The sequence below is a fragment of the Triturus cristatus genome, chromosome 2_1, assembly GCF_964204655.1.
Source record: "Triturus cristatus chromosome 2_1, aTriCri1.1, whole genome shotgun sequence".
Classification (NCBI taxonomy): domain Eukaryota; kingdom Metazoa; phylum Chordata; class Amphibia; order Caudata; family Salamandridae; genus Triturus; species Triturus cristatus.
This window is the reverse complement of record NC_140581.1, coordinates 550,866,301-550,894,001: the sequence shown is the minus strand read 5'-3', so window position 1 is coordinate 550,894,001 and position 27,701 is coordinate 550,866,301. Positions and strand designations below refer to the sequence as shown.

Genomic DNA, 27,701 nt, shown 5'->3' with positions numbered 1-27,701 from the left:
TGTTTTTTTATTTTTTTTATTTGTTTTTATTGATTTTTCACAGCAATTATCCAGACATTGTAATGCAAGATATGAATGTACTGGTACATGGCATAGTTACATATGGTTACACCAAAGTCACAAGATTTCACATTCACATTGCAGAGGGTCTAGGAGAGTCCCTAGATGCCATTGCGCAACAGTCCTAATACCATAGAATGAGTCCCTAACTGCAAAACATTTAGTTTAATTTACAGCACTCTCGCCTACATTAGAAGTCCAGCATAACATATTGTGGTTAATCAAATCCATCATGTCCTATTACAGCTATACCACCCTAACAAAACTTATCCAAACCTCCCCCTCCCCACAAGCTCGGCCAACAATTGCCAATAGTAGCAAATTCACATGTCTAATTCTTGATTCTGCGTCTGTCTCAGTTCCACAGTCAGTCTTAGGTGTACCATGCATTCCTGCTATAATGAATAATAGTCCCCCCTGGCATTGTAAGGAGCCTGTGCGAGCTGTGACAGTTGTCCAAGATCCCAACAAATGGTAGCGTGACCCCTCAGTAGGATATTATATCGATCGCCGCATATTCCTCCAACATTGCATTCCAGCTCATCGATATGTGTTTTTCGTATACCTCTATACTCCTCTATTTTTATTTCAGCCCCTTCCGCCTTACCCTATCTTACCCCATCTTACTACTTCCGTAGGCCAATCCTGTAGAGATGGAGCCCTAGTGGCCTTCCACCATATGGTTATGGTTCTTTTAGCTAGAAGGAGCGCAATATTAGCAAACCGATAAATAGGATTACCCTTCCTCCCTCGGGGCCCTAGTCCTAGTATACAGTATTCCAATGTGTCGTTGTGATGCACCGGGGCAATATCCGTCATTATCTTGCATACTGTCGTCCAGTAATGTCCCAGTCTCGGGCAGTCCCATACCATGTGTATCAGCCCCGCGTTGGGTGCGTAGCAGCACGGGCATATATTATTTGCCCTCGGAAACATAGCGCACAGTCTGTGCGGGGTCAAATAGGCTCTGTGGAGTAACATCAATTGAATAAACTTAAATTTAGGGTTACAAGATACCTTTTTAGGGTAGCCCAGTATAGCATCCCATTCCTTGTCTGTAAATTCGCGGTCTACATCCCCGTCCCATTTGTCACGCAATGGTCGCAGTGAGATCGTTGTTTCGGCCCGAATCCCGTAAGTCAACCATTTTGTCAGGCGGGCCCCATGTCCCATTAGGTATTGCATGGTAAGTAGCGTGTTTGTGGTAGGCTCAGTACCCTCTGGTGACCATTTAGTGCGTATATATCTGGATATATGTGCATGTAGTAGGAACAATGTATCAGGGGCACTATGCTCGCGTGTGAATGTTTCATGTGTCATTAATATACCCTCAGAAAAGAACTCTCCCATCGTGGTAATGCCCTCATCAGTCCCCGCCTGCAAAGCACGGTTCGTGTGGGGACAACTAGCAGCGGAATGGTGGGAGCATATGGTGGTGTCCGTCCAGTGTACCTCACTGCGCTCCTCCAGTTTGTAATGGCTATCAGTGGCAAGTGGGGTGTCGATGTCGGTAGTAAGGCCTGAGGCAGCAAGAGCCTGTGAATAACCCCCTTGTCCCTATCTCGCTGTGACATATCCAATTCTTGTAAATTATGTCCTGCAAGCCAATATGCCAGCCATTGCAATTGGCTAGCGTAGCAATACGCTCGCAAATCCGGCACTCCCAGCCCCCCTGTTTCGTGCTTAATTGTAGTTTCGCCAGGCTGATACGTCTGCGTCCTGTGCCCCAAACTAGCTCTATCAATAAATAGTTAAATCATTTAAAAATCCTCGTGGGTACAAGTATAGGCAAGTTGGTGAAATAATAAAGCAGCCTCGGCAACAGCACCATTTTAGTTATGGCCACCCGGCCCGCCACTGACGGGGGCAGCGAGATCCAGAAGTGGATCTGAGATTTGAGAGCAGCAACTGCGCGCATCAAATTGCCATCCAAGAGATTTGCAGCATCTTGGTAGATCTGTATTCCGAGATATCTAAAAGTATCAGGCGCTATGTGAAAGGTCCAGGGGCCGAACGTAAACTGACCGCTCCTCACAGAGCTATCAAAGAAATAGGCATATGACTTGGCAGCATTAATAGCCAGGCCAGATAGTTCTTGGAATGACGCAAAGGTGGAGGGCATTGGATGAGGGTCCGTATCCATGTCTTTGATATAAAGAATGAGGTCATCTGCGTAAGCTGAAATAGTGTGAGACGTATGACCTCGCGTTATCCCCCTACAACTTGAGAAAGAACGTAGTCTATGCAGAAGGGGTTCCAGCGCCAGAATAAACAACAACGGCGACAACGGGCATCCCTGTCTGATACCCCGAGCCACTGTATATTGCCGCGAGATATGCTGACCCGTGCTCGCCCGTACAGTGGGGTTCATGTACAGTAAGCGCACCCACGAGATATATTCGTCTGGTATACCAAATCGTGCGAGGGCATAGAACATATAGTCCCAATGTAAAGAGTCGGAACGCCTGCCGCTAATCAAGCGATACGCAACCCTCTGTAGTTCCCGTGCCGAATGTGCCCACCATAATTTGGTGTAGGCATCTGATGTTAAGTACTGTGTTCCTACCAGGTACAAACCCACATTGATCAGTGTGTATTAGTTTGGGGATAAACTGACAGTCTGCCAACAACTTACTCAAGATTTTATAGTCCGTGTTGAGGAGTGATAAAGGTCTATAGCTCGAAAGGTTCAATCCATCCCTCCCAGGCTTCAGTAAGGAAACCACTAGCGCTTGCAGTGTAGTAGCGGGGAGCCCACCTGCTTCCAACGACTTGTGATATATGCACTGTAAATGAGGTATCAGCAAGTCAGCATATACCGTGTAAAAATTCAACCGGCAGGCCATCATTCCCAGGGGTCTTATTACGTGGTAAAGCTTTAATCGCTTGTCGGATTTCCACCCCTGTTATTGGCCGTGTCAGTTCGTCACGCTGCTGTTGTGTGAGCTTCGGTAAGCATAACCCGTCAAAGAAGGGTGTGAAGTCTGCGTCAGTATGTCCAGTTGGTGGACAATATAGGTGTTCATAGTAGACCATAAATGCTGTATTGATGTCTAGTAGCGTGTTAACTACAACATCTTCACTATTTCGAATTTCCAATATAGGTGAGGGCAAGGGAGCATTCCGAACCAGTCGTACCAGTCGTGCCAGTAGCGGTCCTGACCTGTCTGCTGTTTCTGTGTGTATCGCCGGTGATGGACAACGCGCAGCTCCTCAAGGTGTTCCGCGTATTGTATGTTAGCCTCCCATAGCTGCGTCAATTGCTCATTTGTCCCTGACGCTTCCCTTTCCAATGCAGCCAACTTACCCTCGAGTTCAGTGAGCCGTTCTATCAGAGCAAGCCGAACTCACGTCTTTGTGCTAATGGCCACTCCACTTATAACCATTTTAAAGGCATCCCATTCCAGTTGGCGAGTACTAGCAGACCCCGCATTCTCTGAGAAATAATGGCCAATCGCCTCTGAGAGGGCATGACGGAAGACCGAATCTTCCAGCATCGTGGGCTGCAGTTTCCAGGTCGGTATCGGAGTTGGAATCTTGCCCCACTGTAGAGTTAATTCCACCGGGTTACGATCCGACAGGGTCTTGTCCATATGGAGTACAGTAGTAATGGAACCCAGCAGAGTCCCGGAACACAGAAACCTATCTATTCGAGTGTGCAGTCTGTGTGGTGGTGAATAAAAGGAATATTCCCTATGCCCTGGATGTTTTGCTCACCATGCGTCGCGTAGTTCCCAGCCCTCTGTCCACCCTCTAAGTGCCTCAGCTTGCCTTTTGCTTTCTGTAGCGTGTAATGGGGGTGAGACCTGTCCAACTCAATGTCCAATACAGCGTTAAAGTCGCCCCCTAACAGCCAGGGATAACCTTTGTGGTATTTTGTAGCAAGAAACAGGATTGTACTTGCAATAACCTCATCTTTTGTCTTTACCTTATGCCTATGTTTTGGCAAAAACAGCCAGTGTCACCATCATGTACTGTTTATTCTGCATAATACAGTCTGAATTCTGTAGTGACTTTATTAAAATGATCTGTGCAATAATGCAGCTGAAAACACTGTTAATAATCTAGAATTTGTGGGCGTTTTTCGGCATTTTGCATTCTGATGCATGAGATAGTGTCTGAATTGACAAGCAACAATCGCTCAGTGGCACGATCAAGTTTTGTTGATCTTTTTAAAAAGATGTTCTACTCACTTTAATGTGTTTGACTTCAGTTAGAAGCAGGCATCTCTTCTAAAAAGAGTCCCATTCTGGCACCTTCATATATCATTTGTTTTGCAATACTGACACCAGCATTCACCATTATTTGTTGAACGTGAACCTGTTCTAGATTCACAGGCTGTGCATTAGTCCAGCATTCTGTGGTTGGCCATTCAGTACAGTAGCAAGCTCTCCTTTTGAATATAGAAGAATAATTCTCTAGAAATAATAAAAAAGCAGGAGCCAGACTTCAAAACATTACAAAGAGAATGAATACCTACTTTGAAAGACACAGGAATCCACTACAAAGAACTGGAAAATTGTGACATGGCCTTCTTTCAAGACTTGGCTACTGATATCAGCTACAATGGGGTAAATCGGGTAACCTATGATGACATTTGAAAGAGTTGTTTTTTTTTTTCTAGGAGTTTTCGGTAAGGAAAAGAATACCCTTTTTGTTACTATAAAAAATAGACACAATACCCTTTAGGTAACCCTACAAGAAAAGTGCTGAGCCAGCAATGCTTAGGAGTAGAGGTCCTTTTCTTGGTGGCTCCATGTTTCCATCAGCAAGCGGCAACGATTTGGATTTGATAGTTGTGGCTTTGAATGTACCTAAATGCCACAAGGAGCAATTTTCTCATTCTGAGGAGAAACGGAAGGAGGCAGAATCTACTGATTCTGCACCTTTGCTTCTGAAAGTTATTTTTACAGGGTTAAAAAAAGTCTAAACTTACAGTGCCTCCAGCAGTCAGGATTTTGAAGCCTAAATTTTAGGATATGAAATTATGTAGACCTACTTTGACTTCAAAGGTGGTTGATGTCAAGAATCGGATTTAATTTTTCTTTTAAACCTGTGCGGAGAAGACTCCACACCAAAAAAAATGCAGGTCTCGTTTGAACCAAAGTCAAAAGCCTTTCACTTCTGAAGAGCCAAAGCTACTTTAATGTTGAAAGTGCAAACCAAACTTCGAGATAAAAAATCATATCAGTGAGGCAGATGGCTTGTGCACAAAAGAGAAAAAACGGTTAACAAAGCCTTAAAGTCCTAAAACATTTGAAACAAATGCAGACAGACACTTATGGCCCTATTATGAGTGCACCATTTTCTCTGCTAGGAGATATTGGGGCCAGAATTCTGGATACTGGGCTGCATCTCTCCATAAGGTAATGGGGGTTACAAGGTATTTCCTGAGGAATGCAGAAAAACATTTGGACCTAATTATATCTGGTCCAATTTCACATGTTTTCAACCTTTTTGGGAAAAACAGTCCTGAATCCTCAATTTTACAACCTGCTTGGAGTAGGTGGTTAGTACTATGGGGACTTTTTTATTTTGTCCATGGTTTGCGGGAGAGTGGGGCAGGGTTTGGAGGGGTCAGGGACAGTGGGAGGGACGTTTCCTTTTTTCTTCAACTGAGTGGCGCTTCTCCTTGTCAGAAACTCTGATCCAGAGTTTGTGGACACAATAATATCCTGCTCAGACATTCTATCTACAGCCACACAGTCTAGGACATTCTAGGTCCGACGCAGTTACCTGCAGCTATATCTACCTCGCAAACACACCTCCAGGTAACTTGCAATCGGGTCATGGTAGAAGAAACTAGTCCTGAGACTGTTCAGCGCCATTCACCAACATTGCTCCAAATTCCTTTATGCACAGAGAAAGAGTGGATTCAGTTTTGAGGATGCTGATAAATTAGAAGTCACAGGAAATAGCAAGATGGGTCAACAAGTAAGAGTGTATCAGAACTCATAAGGCAGTTGAAACTGGAGCACCATTGATTGAAAGAAAGTATAAGCCTTCCCTATTCATATGGTTCCTGGAACTATTAACGTCTACCTACTGACAAAGAGTATATGTTATAGGAAATAAAAACAAAGAGCTGCAGTCACCCAGTTCATTTTAACTTAAATGCTGTATTATGCAGATGAGGCCATCAACCGTGCAGAGAGATGAGATCTTATATAGCCTTCTAGCAGATCATGAAAGTTGGCTACTGCAGTGGTTCAAGTAGGAAAGACCATTTTCAATGCATGTGTGGGTGTAGATACACATGCTTTGCATAAGTCCTCCAATCCTTTTGGTAACCGTGCACATGGGCACCGACTCCATTGTTAGATAGTTTTTTTCCACAAATGGGTTCGTATGTACTCGCTCTTGCTCCGGTTCGATATCATTTTCTGCCTCCGTTTCCTTAGATAGTCATCTGCATTAAACGGTATTGTTCCCATCAGGTAGTTTATACTCCATCTTGAGAAATTTAAACGGGTGGGGGTCATCGGATCGCCTCCTTGGCTGACGAGCTACGCCGGGCTCGATCTTTTTGACTCTAACAGCTCTCTAAGAACATAGGCTGCTAATGGATCACACTCCTTCGTTTTTGTCCGCAGTGCCACTCCAAATATCCTCATACAGATCTTCATTCTGTCTGTAATTTAGTCCCTGCACCTGATCATCAAGAAAGTACGTGTTAGGCTTTCACATCGTTCAGGCGAAAAAAACTCTTTGCGACCGACGTGCGCGTCATCTCGAGATGGAGCGCAGAAACACCAACGACACGCCAGACATCTTCAGTCTGCGGGGCGAACAAGATGAAGTGGCCACAGCCCAAGAAGTATCTGTCTCCATACACCGTTCCGATTGTGACTCCGAGGATGGTGAAAGCCTTCCAAGATCGTCGGTTCATGAGTACTGAGGCCCCTGATCCGAAAACTGGAAAAAAAATCACTTCCCTCTGATAAGACTGCTCTAGGGCCCCCACTGCACAAAAGCCACGGTGCGCACTAAATAAATATCTTCAGAAGCCCCGCCCTCGGGCTCGGCACCGAAAGATCAGCTTTCAGCAGGAACCTGTACCTCCAGCAAATCAGACTCTATCTCCAAAACAGGAATCTTCAGACAGAAACAAAAAGAATCTATTGATTTGGAACTGAGTGGCCTGGCACTGAAATCAAAAGACCTTCCCCAACCAAAATGTTTTACTTTAAGGCTTAAAACCTTTGCCGTCGTTTCAAAATCACCTCCTCAACCAATTCTTGAGGCAATGTCTGGTACAAAGATTATTGTTTAGCCAGCAAAGACCCCAGGTTCTAAGAAGCCTTTGTCCTTTGAAGAGTCTCGGGACACTTCACCGCCCCCTCTTAAACAAAAGGAAAAATACACTTGCCATACACAACCATGCTTAATCTCCATCACAGCCTACTACTCCACCTCCTCATTTTTCACCAAAGTCACAAGGAAAACATTTTCACCTCATCAATCCCCTTCTCATATATAGGATACTGATGACAACAGGTTATATTATCCTCAACATCAAGATTCTTGGAATGACTGATATAGAGCCACAGGACAATACTGATCCTGACCTCTATCCTTCATGGCCTACACCGCCAGATCATGCCTCAGCTTTTCAAGATTTAATTGCTAGAGCAGTAGCCTTCCATCAGGTCCATTTACATAAAACTCCAATTGATGAGGACTTCCTGTTTTAGACTCTCTCTAATGCTCAAAGAGGAACACAGTATGTACCCATGTTAAAGGGAGTTCTTCATCATGCTGATGACCTTTTTAAAGACCCAGTTAAAGCTTGCATCATCACACTGAGAATAGATAAAAAGTACAAGGCTGCACCTTCAGACCCTCTATACATTAAGGGTCAATTAACACCAGACTCTTTAGTTGCTAGAAAAATAGCAAATTCCCAAACCACTGGGGATGCCCCTCAACCAGACAAGGAGTAAAAATGTAATTGAATCCTCTGGCAAAAGGGTTTCAGCTCAATCAGCAAACCAGTGGAGGATAGTTAATAACCAGGCCCTGTTAGCTTGCTACGAGACACTGGGATGAAATAGAGGGCATCCTCCACAAGAGTTTACATCTAGGAGACAGGAATTAATTACAGAAGGAAAATTAATTTAAAACAATTCCATTAAATGTGCACTTGATGCAGCTGATACTACGGCTAGAAGTATAAATACTAGCTGTCCTTAATATAAATACTAGCTCTCCTTAATTTTCCTTTTGATCAGGAACACCTTTCAGGCCTCAAGTTGACATAGCCCTGGAAAAAATAAAAAAGGACATAGATGTGGCATACTCTATGAGGGGTGCTTCAAACCAGCACGTTGTGGTTACTTTCGCTGCCCCTCGTTTAGACAAGGTGCTAGGTCTGCCGCTACTGACACATCAGCAACCTCCTATAAAAATCAGACACAATCCTTGAGTTTTTTTTTACAGAGGATCATATGGGGAGAATTATTTCAAGGGACGTTGGTGTGGAAACTCCACCCACATTCCCAATAACAACAACAATAAACAATGATTTAATTCACATTCTCCCCGTACATTTAACTCTTGTAGGGGGATAGGCTTCAATTTTGTCTACCGCGATGAAAAAAATTTAACACCGATCATTGGGTATTATATATTATCCTACATGTTTTTTTTCCCCTTAGTTTTAAATAGAGCAAACTTGACCCGAAGGTATCAGAGCGCTTTACATGAGCACCAGTTGCGTTGCTCAAGGTCACATTCCTTTTGTTAGGCACGGGGAGATTAAGTGATTTGCTTAGAATCACAGGATGTTGAGCGTCATTGCTGAGACTCAAACCCGGTTCCCCAGATTTGAGATCGACGGCCCTAGCAGTTAGGCCACATCCTCTACTGTCTGGAGCTCATCACCACTCCTCCATACGTCCCACCATATAAAAACAACCTCTGTGTTCAGCACCAGGCTCTACTCAAGCAAGAGATAGCAGCTCTTTTAATAAAAGGAGAAATGGAGCCAGTTCCAGTTCAACAATTGGGAACCGGGGTGTATTTCCTACACTACTTCATCCCCAAAAAGGGTGGCTCACTCAGACCCATTGTAGATCTCAGTGCATTAAATCAGTAAATTTTTTCAGAACGCTTCGACATGGTCAGCCTTCAGGAAGTCATAATATTACGTCAACAGGGAGATTTCATGACCACACTTGACCTCAAGGACGCCTACTTTCGTATACCCATTCACTCAGCTCACCGAAAATAACTACATTTTCTATTCCAAGGAAACCATTATCTGTTAAAGGTGCTTCCCTTTGGAGTCACCACAGCTCCAAGGGTCTTCACAAAATGTCTCGGTAGTAGCAGCACATCTATGAAAGGAAAATATTCGTATCTTCCCTTAACTCAACGATTGGCTTCTAAAAGCAACCTGCTCAAGCCTATGCAGTGAATATACTTTTGGAACTCTAACTCTCTCATACCAGCTAGGGTTCACAGTCAAACTGCAAAAATCTAATTTACAACCAGCACAAAGACGACCATACTTATTAGCCATTCTCAGTACTCACCTAGCGTAAGCACTTCCAAATTCAGCCAGGATTCGAAACATCCTGTCTTTAGCTCACCAATTTCAGGTTGGAGTACAAATCTCAGCCAGATTGGTACTAAGACTACTAGGCATGATGGTATCCTGCATAGCCATAGTTCCACATGCCTGACTTCATATGAGACCCCTGCAAGAATGCCTCACACTTCAATCGACTAAGTCACAGTGTCAGCTGCAACATCCAGTGTTAATAGACAGCAGCATACATCACTCTCCGCATTGTTTGAACCTACAAAACCTATCCAAAGGGCAGCTGTTTCTGGACCCAGTTCCCCTAGTCATTCTCACAGCGGATACCTCTCTTACAGGTTGGGGAGCTCACCTTCAACATCTAACCATCAAAGGGATATGGGATGTACAACACAAGAGTCTCCATATCAACTGCCTTGAGCTTCAAGCTGTTCACCTAGCATTGAAATCATTCCTAACTCACTTACAGAACAAAGTTGTCTTAATTCAGACGGACAATACGACAACGATGTATTATTTACAAAAACAGGGGGGGTGACACTCTCTTCAGCTAGCATGCCTAGCACAGACAATATGACATTTAGCTTTATCTCACAACATTCCTCTCGTGGCAGAACATGTCCCAGGGACGAGCAGTCAGGTTGTAGACCTCTTCAGCAAGATGCAGCAATAAGTCCACTTCATCCCCAAGTTCTATTCACATACTTTCGCAAATGGAGAGTGCACAATTAGACCTGTTCGCAACCCCAGAAAAAACATAATGCAAAGACTTTACAGCCAGATTTCCACACCCACTATCCAAGAGCAATGCTCAATGGATGAACTGGTCATGGATATTTGCATACGCTCCCCCCCCCCCCCCCCCTCTCTCCCACTACCACCATTTGGGGTCAGGAAACTTTGACAATCCTCACTTTAATTAATACTAGTGCCTCCCAAATGGGCTCATCAACCATGGTTCACCACTCTACTGGAACTTTCTCAGGTACCTCACAAGAAATGTCCTCTTCACCTGGACCTTCTCCCACAGAACCATGGAGAAATAAGACATCCCAAGGAAATAACCTTGCAATATGGTTCCTGAAGTCATAGAATTTAGGTACCTAAACCTTCCACAATCGTGTTTGGACATTCTTAAAGGGGCGCGTAAACCTACAGCAAGAAGATATTACGCAGCCAAATGGAATTGCTGTTTATTGTCAAGGCCAAAAATGTAACCCTTTGGATGTATAAGTACAACCAATAATTGGTGATCTTTTGCACCTGCGAATATCAGGTCTTGAATACACTTCTATAAGACTATATTTAGCTGCAAAACAGTCTATCTACAAAATAGACAACAGTCCTCTTTATTTAAGTTACCTGTCATTAAGGCTTTCATGGAGGGACCTAAAAGAATCATTCTCCCTAAGCTGGCACCAGCTTGGAGTCTAAATGTTGTATTAGCGTGGCTCGTGTGAGTATCATTTGAGCCATTGCATCATGCGAGCTCCAGTATTTATCTTAGAAAGTGGCTTCCTTAATTTCAAACGACTTCACTTCGACAGGTTAGTGAGCTCGAAGCATGAACCTCAAAAGAACCATTCTTCCAACTGCGTAAAAACAAGGTGGTCTTAAGAACAAATCCAAAGTTACTTCCTAAAGTTGTTTCTCTTTTCCATATGAACCAATCCATTGAGCTACATGAGTTCTTTCCAAATCCTGATTCTGTAGCAAAAAGATTTTTTCACACTTTAGATTTCAATAGAGCTTTAAAGCACTAAAACATTCAGAAAGACAAAGCAACAATTTATTTTTTTTTTGCCTCCACACCCTGGGAGACCAATTTCAAAAAATGATATTGCCAGGTGGAGAGTTAAATGCATCCAAACATGTTATGCTAAAGAAATAAAGAAAACTAACAGTTTCTCCTAAAGCACACTCCACTAAAAAGAGTGGGACTTCTATGGCATTTCTTGGGAACATTCCAATTGCTGAAATTTGTAATGCAGCAACATGGTCCACACTACACACTTTCACATAACATTGCGTGGATGTGGCAGCACACCAACAATCTAATGTTGGACAGGCAGTACTACATACTCTGTTTCAAACAACTACAACCCCCCACAGGATAGCCACCACTTTGGGAGAGGGACTGCATTACAGTCTATGCAAAGAATGTGTATCTACAGCCACACATGCCTTGAATGGATTATGTTGCTTACCCAGTAAGCATATGTTCTTGGCATATAGTGTTGTAGATTCACATGTGCCCTCCCTCTTCCAAGGATACTTGTGCGGTTGGAATTTTACATTTATCTTTGTTTGTGTGGACATCATATAACTTACACTGATTCTAATTCCATTCTCACCCACCCACGAGAAAGCAATCTAACCATGGAGTTGATGCCCATGCACACTGTTTACCAAAAGGAGAAGTCACGTAGCCTTGTGACTTGAAATGAATTCTTCGAAGAAAAAAAACTTGTAATCATCCAAGCCCAACACTAGATAGCGAACTTATGGAAAGCATGTGAATCTACAGCAGTACATGCAGATGCTTACTGGGTAAGTAACATAATCCTTCTATCACTGGTCTTGACTCATCTCTGGATGGCACTGACAGCTTGTAGACAACATAGCACAGGTTCCATCTACAGAAGGCGTATGATAGTAGTGATTCAGAAATCGTCAGTAGTGCCAAATGTATTCACAATGTAGCATAAACAAATTGGACACCTTGAATCACAATTACAGATATTTGCATTTTGTCTCCTGAAGTCTTGGTCATTTACATTGCCAGCAGCCAAACCTGTTATTCTGCTAAATGGAAGTGTTTCTTCATGAAGTGTCACAGGAACACTAGCCCTGAATACCCACCTACAGGCTGTTAGGTCAGTTTTTGTATTTTATTTACTTGACAGTTACATAAGTTCTCTAGTATTGTATCTTTCATAGATTCACATGCTTGAATCTTCTTCGTCGTCATGGTTGGAGTCCCACAGTAACAGTAAAATAGCAGTATTAAAATGTGACATTCAATTGCCATAGGAAATCACTTTAGCAGCCTATTCCATTGTTCTAAAGCATCCAAACTCCACCAGTCCGAGCGTAGACCATTGAGTCTCCATCCCCTGCAGGGCCACCATACCTTAGATTTGTTACAGCACGTCATGTGTTAGGGAGTCTCCCTGAGCCCTGCTCAGTCAGTGTTTCTACTGCTGCTCTTTTGAACTTCCAGCTTACAGTTAATTTCTTGCTTCATCTCTTCTTCTGAGGTACAGTCTAGGAGTATGAGTACCTATTTTTTCCTATTGCCTGTATCCTGACCACGAGCCCAGAGAATGTAAGTACTGTCATACTTTTTCTACAAAACCCCTCAAAGATTGTGAGGGTAGGTTGCTTCTGTGGCTGCAAAGAAATAAGGCTGCTAAGGACTCCGACTCTGAAGGTGAGGATAGGCCTCATACCTCCTCTAAGAAAATGAAGGAAGAAGGTTCTTCTCTTCGCAGAGATCCTGAAATATCTAGATCTCAAAGTAAGGAGAGGCCTGAGGAAAGGAGGGTTAAAAAGGAAAAGTGTGGTTCCTCTTCCTCTCATCATAGAGCTGGTTCTGCTCCACAGTCAGCACCTCATACTCCCTTCAGTTATTCTTCATCTGTAAAAATCTGCTCGTCAACTACCCCATCAATGAAGAAATCAGTCTACACCCTCCATTTACACGAAATCAGGCACTCGGTCTACGGTCGCGTCAGCGATTTCGACTATGTCGACGGTCAAGACGCCGACAGCAGCTTCGTCGTCGAAGACTGAACTGGTGCTGTCACTGTAGTCAACTGTCGCTGTCGACAATCCAGTTTGTCACCTCACCTTCGGCGGGTCTCCCTCTCTCCAACAGCCACTACCGGTTCTACCATCCACCACAGCGTCGACGAGCCCGTTGACAAGGGAAAAAGACATGTGCCTTCAAAGGCAATACCATCTCTCCTACAGGACTTTTCAAAGATATTCCCATTGCCTCCTATGATTTTCAGAAGTGTGAGGATGATGGTCCATATGGCCCTGGATACAGCCCCTTGCAGCTCAGAGTCAAATGGCAGGACTCGGAGGAAGACGAGGTGCTTGATGATTTAGCTACCATTTTGGAGGGTGAATAATCCTTCTCTGATGCAGGGCATCACAGCGTTCAATGCCCAGACACATTTCAACAGCATTATCCATATGAAGAACAGGAGGATCATGCACAAGAGCCTTCCATTAATATTCCTATTTCCTTGGTCACTGACCTTTATTTGATGCTCCTTAACTACTACAAACTATTTCCTGAGGCGAACTCTGCTCTGCAACCATCATCTACACTGCTGGTCCCTGTTGTTCCTGAGCCGCTGGCTGCGCCTCTACTTCCAAGAACCAAACGTGTTGTACCACCTTTGGAAATCCCTGTTCAGGTGAAGGATAGTGATGATCAGCAGCTAGAAGGAGAGATGCAGTTGGACCCGGATGTCCATGATGAATGGGATGATTATGTATCTCCTACTCCGCCCTCGCCTACACCGCCGATAGCCGACTCTCCGCCTGCAGATATCTGTGGCTTCGACGATCTCTTGGTACGTGCTACAAGATGCTTCGATCTCCCTATGCCTGCTAAGCAGACGGAGTGTTTCAAGTATGATTTTAAACCTTTTACGCAATGCTCCACTAGGGCCATACCCATCGTGGACTACTTGTGGCAGGAGGGCCTGAAATCAATGAAAACGCCTGCATCTATTCCTGCGGTGGTTCCAAAACTGTATAAGAAGTACAGGGTACTGGAAGACTCTCTTGTGGGCCTAATTAGTCATCATCTGCCTGATTCAGTTATTATGCAGGCTGCTCAAAGAAGAACTAAAAATCCCACTTCTCCATGTGTAGTTCCACCGGACAAGGAAGGCCGCCCTCTGGATAACATCAGCAAAAGGTTCTCCGCTTTGGCAGCCACTGTGATCAGAGCCTCCAACGCCATGGCTATGCTCTGTAGATATGACCAACCTATGTGGTTGGACATCTCTTCCCTGTTGGAGTATCTTCCCGAGGATAAGAAGGAGGCAAAGGATGTTCTATTCGAGGGGAAGGGCACATCCTCTGAGATTATTGATGTGGGTCTAGACATCTCAACTGCCTTCCGACAAATGGCAGGAGTGGCGGTGTTAAGGCGACAGGGGTGGCTAAAGGCTACAACATTTCACCGGGAGGTTCAGATCAAGGTGTTGGATATGCCGTTTTGCGGCAAGTTCCTGTTCGGCCAATACGTGAATCATACGCTGCAGTCTATAAAGTCGGACACAGACACTTCTAAATCGCTGATGAATCTGCAGCAAAAGAGGTTTTCTTTTTTTTGGGGGGGGGGAAGGGGTGTAGAGGTCAATATCTCTCTCGACCTCAACTCCAGCAGTGTTTCCAACCCTACTACAGCAGGGATTTCGTTGTGTCGTTGCCCAGCGCCGGGAGGAAGAGCTCATGACGCCAACAAGAAGCAATGAGGATCCACAGGCCCCTGCTACCGTAGTCTCACTTCAATTCGGCCCGCTTGCTCCAAATTCTTCAATCAATGGAAGCTCATATCTTCCGACAAATGGGTGTTAGACGTCCTCTACCATGGTCACACCCTAGAATTTGTTCAACAGCCTCCGGATTTACCTCTGTGAAGAACTTCTCCTCGTCATTTGGCAGTTCTCATGAGGGAAATCAGATTGCTTCTCTCCAAACAGGCATTAAAGTAGTCAACACAATCTAGGGTTCTAATGTAGTTTCTTTTTAATGAAGATAAAGACAGGAAAATGGAGGCAAATAATGGACCTCAGGTTGTTGTCGCTTCAGGAAAATTTGCTTTTCATGGATGCAGGGGATTATATGTCCTCCCTCGATCTTCTGGGCACATACTTTCATATTCCCATACATCCAAAGCATTGACGCTTTCTCAGGTTGGATGTGGCAGGGTGCCATTGCCAGTTGAAAGTGCTACCCTTCAGGTTAAAGTCTGCTCCAAAAGTCATCACAAAGTGCTTGGTGCCAGTGATGGCCATTCTCGAACGATCCGGTCAACTGATATTCCCTTACCTGGACGACTGATTGGTCATGGCTCCTTCCTTCCATGCCGCCAGAATATTTACGGACACCTGTGTTCGGCTCTTTAGCTCTTTGAGTCTCAAAATCAACAAGGAAAAGTCCTCTCTCGTTCTTTCAAGGTCACTAGTCTTTCTAGGAGCAACTTTGGATACCACGCTTTCAAAGGCCTTCCCCAAAAACGCCTCCAAAAAACTGTTCAATCCCTATCAGCAGAAAAGTGTGTTCAGTACAGACATTCAAATCAATGCTAGGGATAATGTTGTCCTGCATCCCGCTCCTCCCACATTGTCGCCTACAGATGAGACCCCTTCAGGAGCAGCTCGATGTTCAATGGACTCAAACTCAGGCCTCATTCGAAGACATTGTTTCATTCATACGAGCAACGACCTCAGCGATGTCCTGGTGGGCAGTCAGAGACAACCTTTCTCAAGATCTATTCTTCCTTACGACAAAACCGAAATTGGTGGTAATGATGGACACTTCCGAGGACGGGTGTAGAACACACCTACAGGAGTTACAGATTCACGGAAAGTGGTCAACTCCGGTAGCGCAGTATCACGAAAATTTGTTCGTATTAAAAGCAGTTTTTCTGGGCAACCAGACATTTGTGCCGAGGATCAGGAAATCGTCAATCCTCGTTCGCACGGACAACACCACCACCATGTTCTATCTGCTGAAACTAGGTGGGACAAGATCTCATGCCCTCTCAGTCATGGCTCAGCAGATCTGGGAATGGCTGACGAGATATCAATACAAGATCAACATGTACCAGGAGTCTAGAACGAATGGGCCGGCTCCCTCAGCAGACACACCAAACAATGTCACTAGTGGTAACTAAACGAGGTTAGCTGCAAAGACTTTTTTGGCTTTGAGGATTTCCAACCCTAGATCTGTTCGCTACATATCTCAGAAAATGCAGGTTCTAAAGTGCTCTGATACCTCCGGGTCTAGCCAGCGCTATATAAAACTCAAATAAATAAATAAATCCAATACCACATATATGCAGACGACACCCAGCTGTACATGAAAATCTCCTTGCGTGACGATATCAAGTCACTCAACGGAACCCTACACAAAACCCTTAACTGGCTTACCCTCAACCATCTCAAACTAAACGCCCTCAAAACGGAATTCCTCCTTATTTCCCCGCCCAAGCAAGCACTCATCATTGAGGAATACATAAAAAAATCTGTCTGCTCTTAACTGCACACCACATATCACTGACTCTACGAAATCCCTGGGTATAGTGTTGGATAGGAACTTGAGCATGCAGGATCACATTAGTGCTTCTACCAAAGGAGCGAACTTCAAACTTAGCATCCTAAGGAAACTAAAACCTTTCCTTCACCCTGATAACCTCAAGTCCGCAGTACAAGCTTTAGTCATATCGCGACTGGAATATGGCAGTGCAACACTCTGCGGTCTGCCTAAATACAGACTGGCCCCCCTCAGAGCCTCATTGAATGTGGCCGCCAAGCTCATCACAGGCACCAAGAAGTACAATCACATCTCTCCGGATCTGAAAACTCAACTGGCTACCTTTTGAAGCAAGGATACACCTAAAACATGCCTGCATGACCCACAAACCCCTCACTTCAACACACCTCTCTACCTCGCAAAAAAACTTGAGCTGTCGGGTGGTGCCCGTACCTCCAGCACCCTCCTACTTAAACCAAAGAAACTCAAAAAAACAAAAACCTCCAACCGTTCCTTCTCAGGAATCGCCCCAAGAATCTGGAACTCCCTTACAACGGAAATGAGACTGATTCCATCAACCGTGTCCTTCAAAAAGGAAAAGAAAGCGCTACTGATGAACACCTGCCTATCCTGAAGTCCAATGGGGGCCTGAGTCACCACATCTTCTATCACGATGATGACTCTCTTGCCTTCTCCTACTGATTGACTATTTCTTTTTGCCCACTATTTAAGTCAGTATGTACCTATTGCTATTTTTAGACTATATAACTATTGTTATTTTGTCTATTGCTAAGATTCTTTCACGATTGCCCCCCCCACCCCTCATATGTGTTGCATCCCTCTGTAAAGCGCTCTGATACCCTCTAGGGTCATGTTCGCCCTATACAAACTTTACCAACAATACTCAAAACATATCTTGTATGAATACTACAACATCTTTTTTCTAACAATGAAGAAGACTTATTGGCTTTGTCACTGCTTGTTTTTTTGCATGTGATAGGTTTAGTATAAACACTACACAAAGAGATAGTCTTCATAACCATGCTGCAATGGCTCTTGTAAGTAAATCTCTTGCCAATACTCATCCCAAATACAATTAGAAAGGAGTTGACCACACTGGGTCATACGCCTTCAAAAACTAAAACAAGAAAAATGAAAAGAAAGAAGTAACAAAGCTCCATCCCACAAGATAGTCATGTAACCTATGCAGGTTTACATGCTAACACCCAAGAAACTTGGTCCTGATCAAGAGGTCCATTCCAACTGAAAGTTCCATTATGTCGGTTTTGCTGCATTCGTGTCAACACATTTATTGCTTCTTGGGCTGATCCTTCAACTTTACCAATGCAGCTCTATTCTTTGCACTCTGGGAGCAGGTTGGAGTGCAATAATAAACAGGATTAAACAGAATTTGCGTATCTCAAGGACAGCTGGCCAACTCAAGTGCACCCCGCCTGCTCCAGCTAAGTCTGCAGAGGCCAAACTGGGAGAAGGGAGGACAAGGAGCTATTGGAAATAGGTCCTGAACCAGTGCTCCTAAAGACAATGCATTAACACTATGAAAGGTATCAGTTCCTCAAAAAATAAATAAATAGAAGGAAAGAAGGAAGACACACAGCAACCTGGTAGGTTGTATGTGTAATACAATGTCTCCAAAGTAGGTATGAGTATGCAGAGAAAGGAAAAGGTACTCCTGTGAGTTACTAGTTGTGCCCTCACGCACCCATGCGAGTGTCCAGCATCATCATTGGGCACTGCTCCTCGTGGGGGTGGCGCTGCAGTCCCTCACGGGCCCTACTGGAGGGCTCTCTGACGGAGATCTTTTAGGAGTTGCCGCATTTGTGCATGTAGATGTGTGGGGTTAGAAAGGTGCAAGTGGGTGAAGATTATAAAATAACCCAATAGGTACCCTGATGAATTTACCTCACACTTCATAAGGGGGTCATTGGTAGTGTTTCTTTTTCTCTCTACAGTGTATTGAATGCCTCATAGCTTTATTGATGTATGCGAAGAGCCAGTGCTTAAAGCAAATACAGTAGACTTGTTAAAGTGAGTAGGTTCTTAACACTAAATGACATTGCAAACAGACAAAGAGGCTGAAGTTTTGTTAATAAAGAAGGATAGATGCATACAGGGATTTTAGTGGGCATCTCTCTGCTAACTTTCTAAAGAGATAATTTCAAAGAGATACAGCCACCATTGTAAAACATTATTCACTCAACTCAGACTCTGAGCCAGGTGAATGCCTTTAGGATGATGTCCTTCGGAGTGTAGTGCACACGTTTAGCCAGAAGAGGCCATCCATGGTAGGCCTAATTGGATAGCTAGGGAGCCTTGGTTTTCACCTGCTTAATCACTGGTGGCAAATGCACTCTTCAGACAGAAGTATTATGGCTCTTCATATGGCCTGGGATTACTCAATTATTTCCTAAACACAGGATGGCAAGACTGATGGCAAGATAGCCTTAATACTTAAACTCCAAATGATGCAGACATCTGAAATCCGAATCTTTCTCCTCTTTTCAATCCCGTGCTCTGAACCCCAACTCTATTGCACCATAACATAAGAACTAATATGATATATTATCCACCTAGAGAGAACTCCATCTCTGTAGAAATTGCAAGGAGCACATTACTACGCAACTGATCCTATCCTCCTCAACATTACATATATGGAGTTTTCAATCTACATTTGGGTAATTCAAATGATCTTACTGATTTCCTATTCTCCGCTTTCTTTCTAAATAAATACCTCATCGAACATTGTTTGAAACCTTCTTTCATAAAGGTTACTATACTTGATGTATCATTGCCAAAATGGACAACATTGATGTTGATGGGCGAATATGAGTTCGTTAATCTGACCACTAAATAATTACATTTTCTTTTCTAAAACCTCTCAATCACTGACCATCTGGAAAAAACGTCTTCGGTTTGAGACATTAGAAACAAAAAATTGAATATTCTTGCTTTTGGTATTCCTACAGATAATTGCCCCTCTTATAGCTATTAAGAAGTCAGTGGGTTTCTCCTCGGTGTAATGAGACTGTCTGAAACCACTAAGGGCCTTTTCCCCGTTGATCAGAAAAAGGCTGAAAGCCAAGAGATCTCCCGGCGACTAAACATAAGTGGCACCACAGTCAGTCAATCTATAACTTCATTGCTCTCATAGAAAAGCCATACAAAAGACTAACATCTCCTTTGGATATTAAATATATTCTGGGGAATAAAAGAAGAAGAAGACTCTTTGAAATTGTAAAATATGCAGCAAATCCTCCACTTCATTCGTGATTGAAATTCGGAGAGTAAATGTAAGTACATTTTCAATAAAAAAGTGAAAAACATTACTCTTTCCCTTGATGTGTTTTTGAATACACTCTTTCCCTACTTTATACAGACAATCTTAAACTGGAAACATTTTAAAGAGCTATCGCAGATGCAGCTGATTAACAGCAATGCCATGCTTAAACTCTTTAATCATATCCTTGACTCCATTCTAACAGCAATGTTGTAGAGACATTGGAATTCATCTTTATTTAGAAGAGTTAAGAGATTAGCTACAGGGTTTTGAAAACCTGGGTCTGAATTAAGTGTCTTTCAGTTCAGTGGTAACAACCTACTAGAGCTGCCCGTAGGCCTTGGGTGAATGTAGATTGTGCAATTAATTTGTTGGCCCCCATTTGGAATGACCTTCCCGTTCCTGACTCTAGCTCCTCCTTACACGCTTTTGTAATCTGCAGTTGACTCTCTCCAGCACCTTTTGGGACTTCTTCTATTCGTGCCCCCACCCCCTTGTGGATTTCAGATTCTTAGTTGCCACGTCATGTGTTCTTTTATCCTAACAGTTCTGCATAAAATGTTTTGCAGATTTTCCCATGAACCATGTCCATGTGCAGATATATTCTGCATTTACCCTCAATTAAGTGCCTTCTCTACCTCGATATATTAATTACCTCTTTGTTATTTGCCTGCTTAATTAACTCCAGTACTCCTCTATTTATGCCTCTAACCTGTTGGGTCATTCTCCTCTACTTGAACTTTATGGTTGCCCTATCTTCATGTTCCGCAAGTATATGCATAGACGTGTCCTCAATCACTCACAGATTGTCACACATTGACTTTTACTGTGACCTCCCTTATTTGTCTGCTTCCTTCCCCTTTCAGATAGTCATACCTTTAGCGGAGTTCTAAAATATGTTTCCGCCTCTTGGCCATCTAACGTAATTCTCAGCTCACTCTTGTGCTGTTGCTATTTACGATCAATGAAGCATTGAGGCATCCCTTCCATACAGCTTGCACTTCCTGTGTACAGCCTTTTTTAGGCGGGTCTAGTTTTCAATGTTAAATGTCAGGCACCAAGCAGCAGGAGCTGAAAACTCCAGGGACCAAACCTCCTTTGCATCATTTTGTTGATCCTAATCCACCCGAGTACAGAGATCTCAAGCCAGCAGATCATTGTGAGATTGACCGAGTCTCTCCTTGTGGCATTAATGTCTAGCTCACCACACAGTCCTGGCAGATTGTACCATGGAGTAGATAATATCTCCTCCTGGAAACACTCTTTGTTGCAGCTTCGTTGTAATGAGGCAAATCCAGCTCAAGACTCCTTTTCCTCTCCAATTGCTCTCAGCTCCATCTGCCTCTTGGTGCGGTTTTATATTAAGTGGGCGATGGCTGCTGAATCAGTGAGTGAGACATCTCAAGATGAAGGGAATGAGGCTGGTCTCCATAGAGTTTGGCACAATTTCCCAACTTCCCTGAAACACAAGAGGCATAAGAAGCACATGTACCGAGACACATTAGCACTGGCTGAATCCTCAATCAGTGACTGGAGAAGTTTTGTTGGTATATTGCTCCAACACTAGAGCAGCTTTGGACCATCTTTTCTCCCCAACTGATTCTAGAAAGAGATGAATTTGTAACAGCATTTGGTGCAGTCTTTGGTTTAGATCTCATTTCAACACAGTTACTATCTGTGAGCTGTCTTGGGTTGATTGCTTCAGGTTGGGATGGGCTTACTGTGGGCATTTGTTTGTTCGCCCTTAATTAATTCGTCTTTGCTGTACCCCTGTCTGGAAATGTTGACGCCATCATAGCATAAATGTTGAACACGTTTTATCTAAATATAGAGAAGTTGAATCCAAGTTGACTCTTCCAGCAACACTTTCTTCTGACCTTGCTGCTTCTGACCATCATGTGGACATCTATCCTCAGTTCATACTTGCTCCTGGATGCTATAAGTATGCTGCTGAAATCCCGGCAGACTGGTCCAACTATCTTAAGAATCAACTTGACCCCACGTTCTGATGGTTATGTTACAGCTCCCAACACCAGACGTTCCTCTGCACTTTGACTGCTGAACCACTGTCCATTCGCCAGCTATTGTTTTCTGTTTATTCGGCCATCAAAAATGCCTGTCCCACAGCCCCCTCTGAACATGCCCCAAACACACCATATGCAGACAAGACTTTGGCTCATCCATACACTGGGATCCTCTTTGCAAGAGCCTATGCATGAGTTATCTAAAATCTAACCCTAGTGTCTGAATGTGTGACCATGAACATTTGGACTCACTTAAGCGGTACAGAAGTATGTCTGGGAAAAATGTTAATTGTGCCAGAGTAATTTTTAGTTAATTTTTTAATGCACAGTTAACGAAAATGTCGTGAATACACCCATTCATGTAATCATGAGTAACTACTACTGCAGAAGCACAGGAACAACCAATTTGGGAAGCGTGAGCAACTGCTGGTTGCTGCTGTACATGTTCGGTTTCATTTAGTGCTATTTTCTTAGTGCAAAATGCATCCTTAAGTCCATATTGGAAGCAAGGGTGCATTTAGCGTTAAGAAATTAGCGCTAAATGCTGGATTACTCTCCTCACACAATTCTGCATCATCTAGCGTAATTTTGCTGTTATTTCAGGTAAATATGCTACTGTAAATTATGCAAGTTATGCCCACCCCTAGATCGAAGTCCTTATGTTTATGGTCACTTGAGACTCCAGTTTCCCCAAAAAAGAGGCCATCTACACACTTTGGCTTCTCTACTGAATCAAACTGTTATTATTGAGCACCGAGCTAACTGTTTGATTCATGAAATCTGGAGCAGATTTCAATCTAAGCTGTTTACTTCAGAGTTTCTGGACAACAAGTACATGTCACGCAAAGACAGCCTCCTCATTGTCACTTGGGAAATATCTGCAGATTCACATGAAGGCAAGGCTTGGTCTTCCCACGTGGGCAAGAACACAGAACTAGAGGTTTTAAGCAAGAATCATTGGCCTCATTGAAGTTACTAATGCCATGGAAATTACAAGCTGCATCAGTAGCACTGGCTTGATTATTGTACGTCCTTGTTGACAGACTCTGCTCAGGAAGATTATATGGTTCTGCCGAGACTAAGCCTCCTAAAGGAATAATGGAATCACCCTGCATATGCAGGCTTGGCTGCAGCTTTTGGCCTTAAACCCAGGAGATAATTATGGACCACCACTTATGTTGGCAGGACCACTTCACGTCTCCACTCTCAAGGTCAACCAGCTACACAAAATCACTGCACACAATCCAAGAAGTACTGAATAGACCATAGTTAAATGCCTCTGTTTTCAAGGCTAGAGGCCACTTGCACTTTACATTTCAGGTATTTCTCTTCTTTTCTTCAGTTTCGTCTCCCAATCCAAGAGCATATGCTCTACGTAAAAGGCAAAGCTAGGCCCATAAAGTTCTCCACCTATTCAGCAGTAAGCACATCTCCTTAATTTATGCATGAGAGAGAGGAACATGTTTAAAATAAATCTACTAACAGTCAAATTGTGTATGAAGCTGATTCCTTCGTAGTTTTTAAAAGTACCCTTTGATGGGGGTCTTTTCTGAAGTTGTGAAATCGTGAGAAAACCCCTAGATAAACCACAGACAAAGATTAGACAGGCAGCCAAGCATGTACCAACACCTTCAGGCAAGATATTAAGGGACTTAGTCCAGGATAACAATTTTCAATATCTCTACAATTACTAAAAGGTAAACTTTGGAGACCTTATGCATTAAACTCCTGGCATCGCTAAAGAATAACATTGGCTCTGGTTGGGTACAACTCGAAGTTTGGAAAGAATTTAGAAAGTGTCCACCCCAGCACGTCTGGAAAAAAAAAAGACATAAAAAGCTGGGGTGTATTGAATTTAACAGACATACTGAGGCACAACAAGGTGCTCTTTGAAAAAAATATTCTATACTTGAGAACAGTTGGGGTTTGGCTTTGGTGGGTTCCTGTCATCTAGTTACAGTATTCCTCAAGATATTTATAGCAGTGAACCAAAGAATGTACTTGCAATATTTCATGTAAGTTTGAACTTCAGCTTGATTTGTCTCGTAATGCACCCCTTGACCCACTGCCCACAGTCCCCTTTTCGCTTCTTATTTTGATTTGATTTTCATTCTGATCTCTGACCTTTTGAACTACAACCACCCAGGATGACTGACGAAAGGACATCCGCCAATAGATAGAACTGTCTGTAGGATTTTGTCTTTTACCCTTATACAGAACACATTTGTAGCCCTGTGGTTTGCTTCCCCAAGTTCCCTTTATCTTCTGTTCCTTTGTTATTCTTCTCCACCAAGCTCTGACTAACTGGGAAGAATTAAAGTATAGCAGCAAAAATCAGACTGTACATAGTCTTTAAAGCCATCAAGCTGAAACCCTGCTCCCTTGTTGACGCACCACAGTAAGAGTATTAGCCTTTTTTTGGGGTGGTGGGGGGAAATCTCATTTTCAAAAACCGGGATATGTAACACATGTTCTACTTAGATTTCTTTTTGTTCAGAAACGCTTAACAGAGCCCAGAACAAAAACTTGAACATGTTCATATTCTGTGGAGCAGGGTATATTAAGCACCCTACTGCATCTAAGGCTTTCATGTATTTCATGACTTTTTAGTCTCTTGGGTAAGAGGCCAGCCTCAATGACCTTCTCAACTTTCCCTTTAGTCGTGTAGGCAGAAGTCCCTAGGTAGTATTACATGATTTGAAACTTTTTTGTGACCAAATGCTCATTAGCACCAACTTTAGAGGTGCTTGTAAAGAATACATACAATGTTAGTAGCCACACAAAAGTGCCATAGTCCGCTAATTGTCTTTGTGTTAAATGCAAACTTTTTATCTTTATATTTTTTAGGTAATCACTCCTGGGGCATCTTTCAAGAATCAGAATCCCATATACCTGAGGGAACCACACCACATGCCAATTCTGTGTATTCTGATCTTCCTGGAGCTAGTGAAAAGATGAAAGTTACTGTTGCACAAATCACTGTGGCACTCGGTGGTCTAAAAAACATTTTTACCCCACTCCTCTTCCGTGGGCTTTTATCTTTTTTGACTTGGTGGATTGCTGCTTGCCTATTTTCCACAAGTTTGTTTGGTCTTTTCTACCACCAGTACCTGACTGTGGCATGAACGCAAGCTAATAGCTCGGACCCTTAACTCCATGGGTTACCTCCAGGTTCGATTTTGTTTTTCAAAGTGGAGGACGAAGAAAAGCAAATTGGGAGAAAACCTATGAAACATATCAAAAGGAAATGTTCACCGTTTAAATGCTTCCTCTGTGTTCTCAGGGTGAATTTTGTTCTAAGCATCACCTGGTTGATGTTCAGCTCCATAAACATGATGATGGATAATGATTGCCTAATCCAGTCTTAGATTGGAGACATTTATTTAATTACATACAAGGACCACACTTGTGCTTGCTCTGCTTTCCAGCTACACTTATCTGCCAATGAAACTTTTCGTGTGACTTGGACAATGACAGTAAAGGACATGGTGTTGGGAATGTCAACAAAAGTTTAATCCAAAATATTCCTGGAATTATCACTTGTTCTTACATTTGAGTCATACGAGAAGAAAAAGAATTGCTTCTGTTGGACATATATTGATCACTTTTCTTAGTGAACCAGCTACCAACAGGACTGATGATATTGTTGCTGTATATTACAGTAAATGAATCTGTATAATGTATGAATTTTAGCGTAGGTAAATATATGCGACTCCGATATCTACTGCCGGTGGTGGCAGAAATGCTTGTTCAAAGGGGATTATTGCTGTTTAAAGATACTCAGATATTTGTGGCCATTTGTACACTTAAAATGCAGTATTGGTGCTATTCTAGACTCTAAAAATATATGTTTAGATTTTTATACTTATTCTTTCCAGGTAGTCCTCGTGAAAGTTCACTGAATTTACTAAAAATGCTTAATGAGTTAATTATTCACCATGATCAAATCTGACATTAATTCATGGTTCTGCTGATTGTGTATGCACTTGGGTCCATAATTTATATTTGATACATAATCCATCAATAACAGATGAGATAGCAACACTGAATATTTCTCAACATGTAAGGCATGTTACATGGATTTGGATGGTGTTGAATGAAGAGGCAATTCTTTCAGGAGTCCTCGAAATAAAAATTAAATGTTTTGTTAAGCGATATGTGAATGTATAGGCCATTTTGTCAATATTTAAAAAATGAAATCTGTAGTGGAAGTCAGTACCTAAATTAAATTAATTTGTCCAATACTATAGGAAATCTTGGTTTTAAGAAATGATTAAATTACTCGAATCGGTCAAAGCAGAAGATGAATGTACGGTATGCTTTGTATTGAATTAATACCAATTAAAAACAAAATTCCATATTTATGAACCTTTCTAAGTGCCTTAAATTCTGTAACGTTATTAGCAGTGTGAGTATGTAGCCCATGGCCATAACTGTAACCTACTTAGTAACTTAAATACATGGGTAAAAAAAACTGGAAAAACTATTATCATACATTCTGAATCCCAGCACACTTCCAGTGATTCATGTACTGGTGGGAATGTAATTCGTGTCTACTCAAAACCATTAATGGGCAGATGTCCCCACAGAAGAATTGACAACTGTGTGATGTTTACGAAGTACCTTCTAGTTCAACAAATGGTAAATACACATAAAATATACACTGCTTGAAATGATTTTTAAAAGCATTTTTTTCTGGTCTGACATGATGTATTGAACTGTTGTTTCGACAATTGTGTTAAGTGGCATTGACATACTGAAATGATTTTTTTGTGTTGAAATGTGTATATATTTGGTAGACGTTTGAGAGACCGCTTTGAAAGCCTGCTAAATGACCACCATATCAGGATTCTGAACATAGATCAAATCCCAAATGATTCCCTGAAATGTGTCCTCGAGTGAAACTGAGGCTCAGTATGATAGAAATGTCTATATCCCTAATCCTTTGTAAACTTTAATGTCCCCCTTTTAATTGGAACTTTTCAATCCCTCTCACCTCAGGGTACATGGGAATAATGCTGTTTCTCTGTGAATGTGCACTTTATTGCAAGACAGTTTCATCCTGTGGGGGTTGTGTGCTGAACGGCTTAGTGACATGGCCATCCCTTTGCTGCAACACTTGACTTTCCTCACATCTCTGTCCAGGAATAATCCACAAATATTCCCACTCGGAAATTCTATTTGAAATGTTTGTTAAACTCTGTTGAAAGCAACCCTTATATGAGAACACAAATAAGCTGTTATTTTGCTTATCCCTGGTTTAGGTTTGGATTTGAAGTCCGATCCAGACCAAACCATTGGAAAAAGATGCATGGCAGGAGAAAGAGTTTGAACATGCTTTGTGAAGATATTGATTAGTGGCCAAAAATTGAACCAAGCCATCTCCTTATTTCGGTAGCAGGGTCCTGCCCAAGTTGGATTCCAAAAAAAAAGAAAAACCTTCTTAGACATGCTAGTGCTGCCTGCTTTCCGGAATTGCATGTGTTTGTTT

General features: G+C 42.7%; 1 protein-coding gene across 1 annotated transcript in view; it reads left to right on the top strand.

The window, feature by feature from the left end:
* Positions 1-26,574, top strand: part of TMEM161B (transmembrane protein 161B) — a 223,556-nt gene extending 196,982 nt beyond the window's left edge. Inside the window, exon 12 of the mRNA XM_085632431.1 lies at positions 25,058-26,574. Coding sequence (XP_085488557.1) covers positions 25,058-25,335 — 278 coding nt within the window. The 3' untranslated portion in view covers positions 25,336-26,574. The remainder of the gene's footprint in view (positions 1-25,057) is intronic.
* Positions 26,575-27,701: the final 1,127 nt, after the last annotated feature.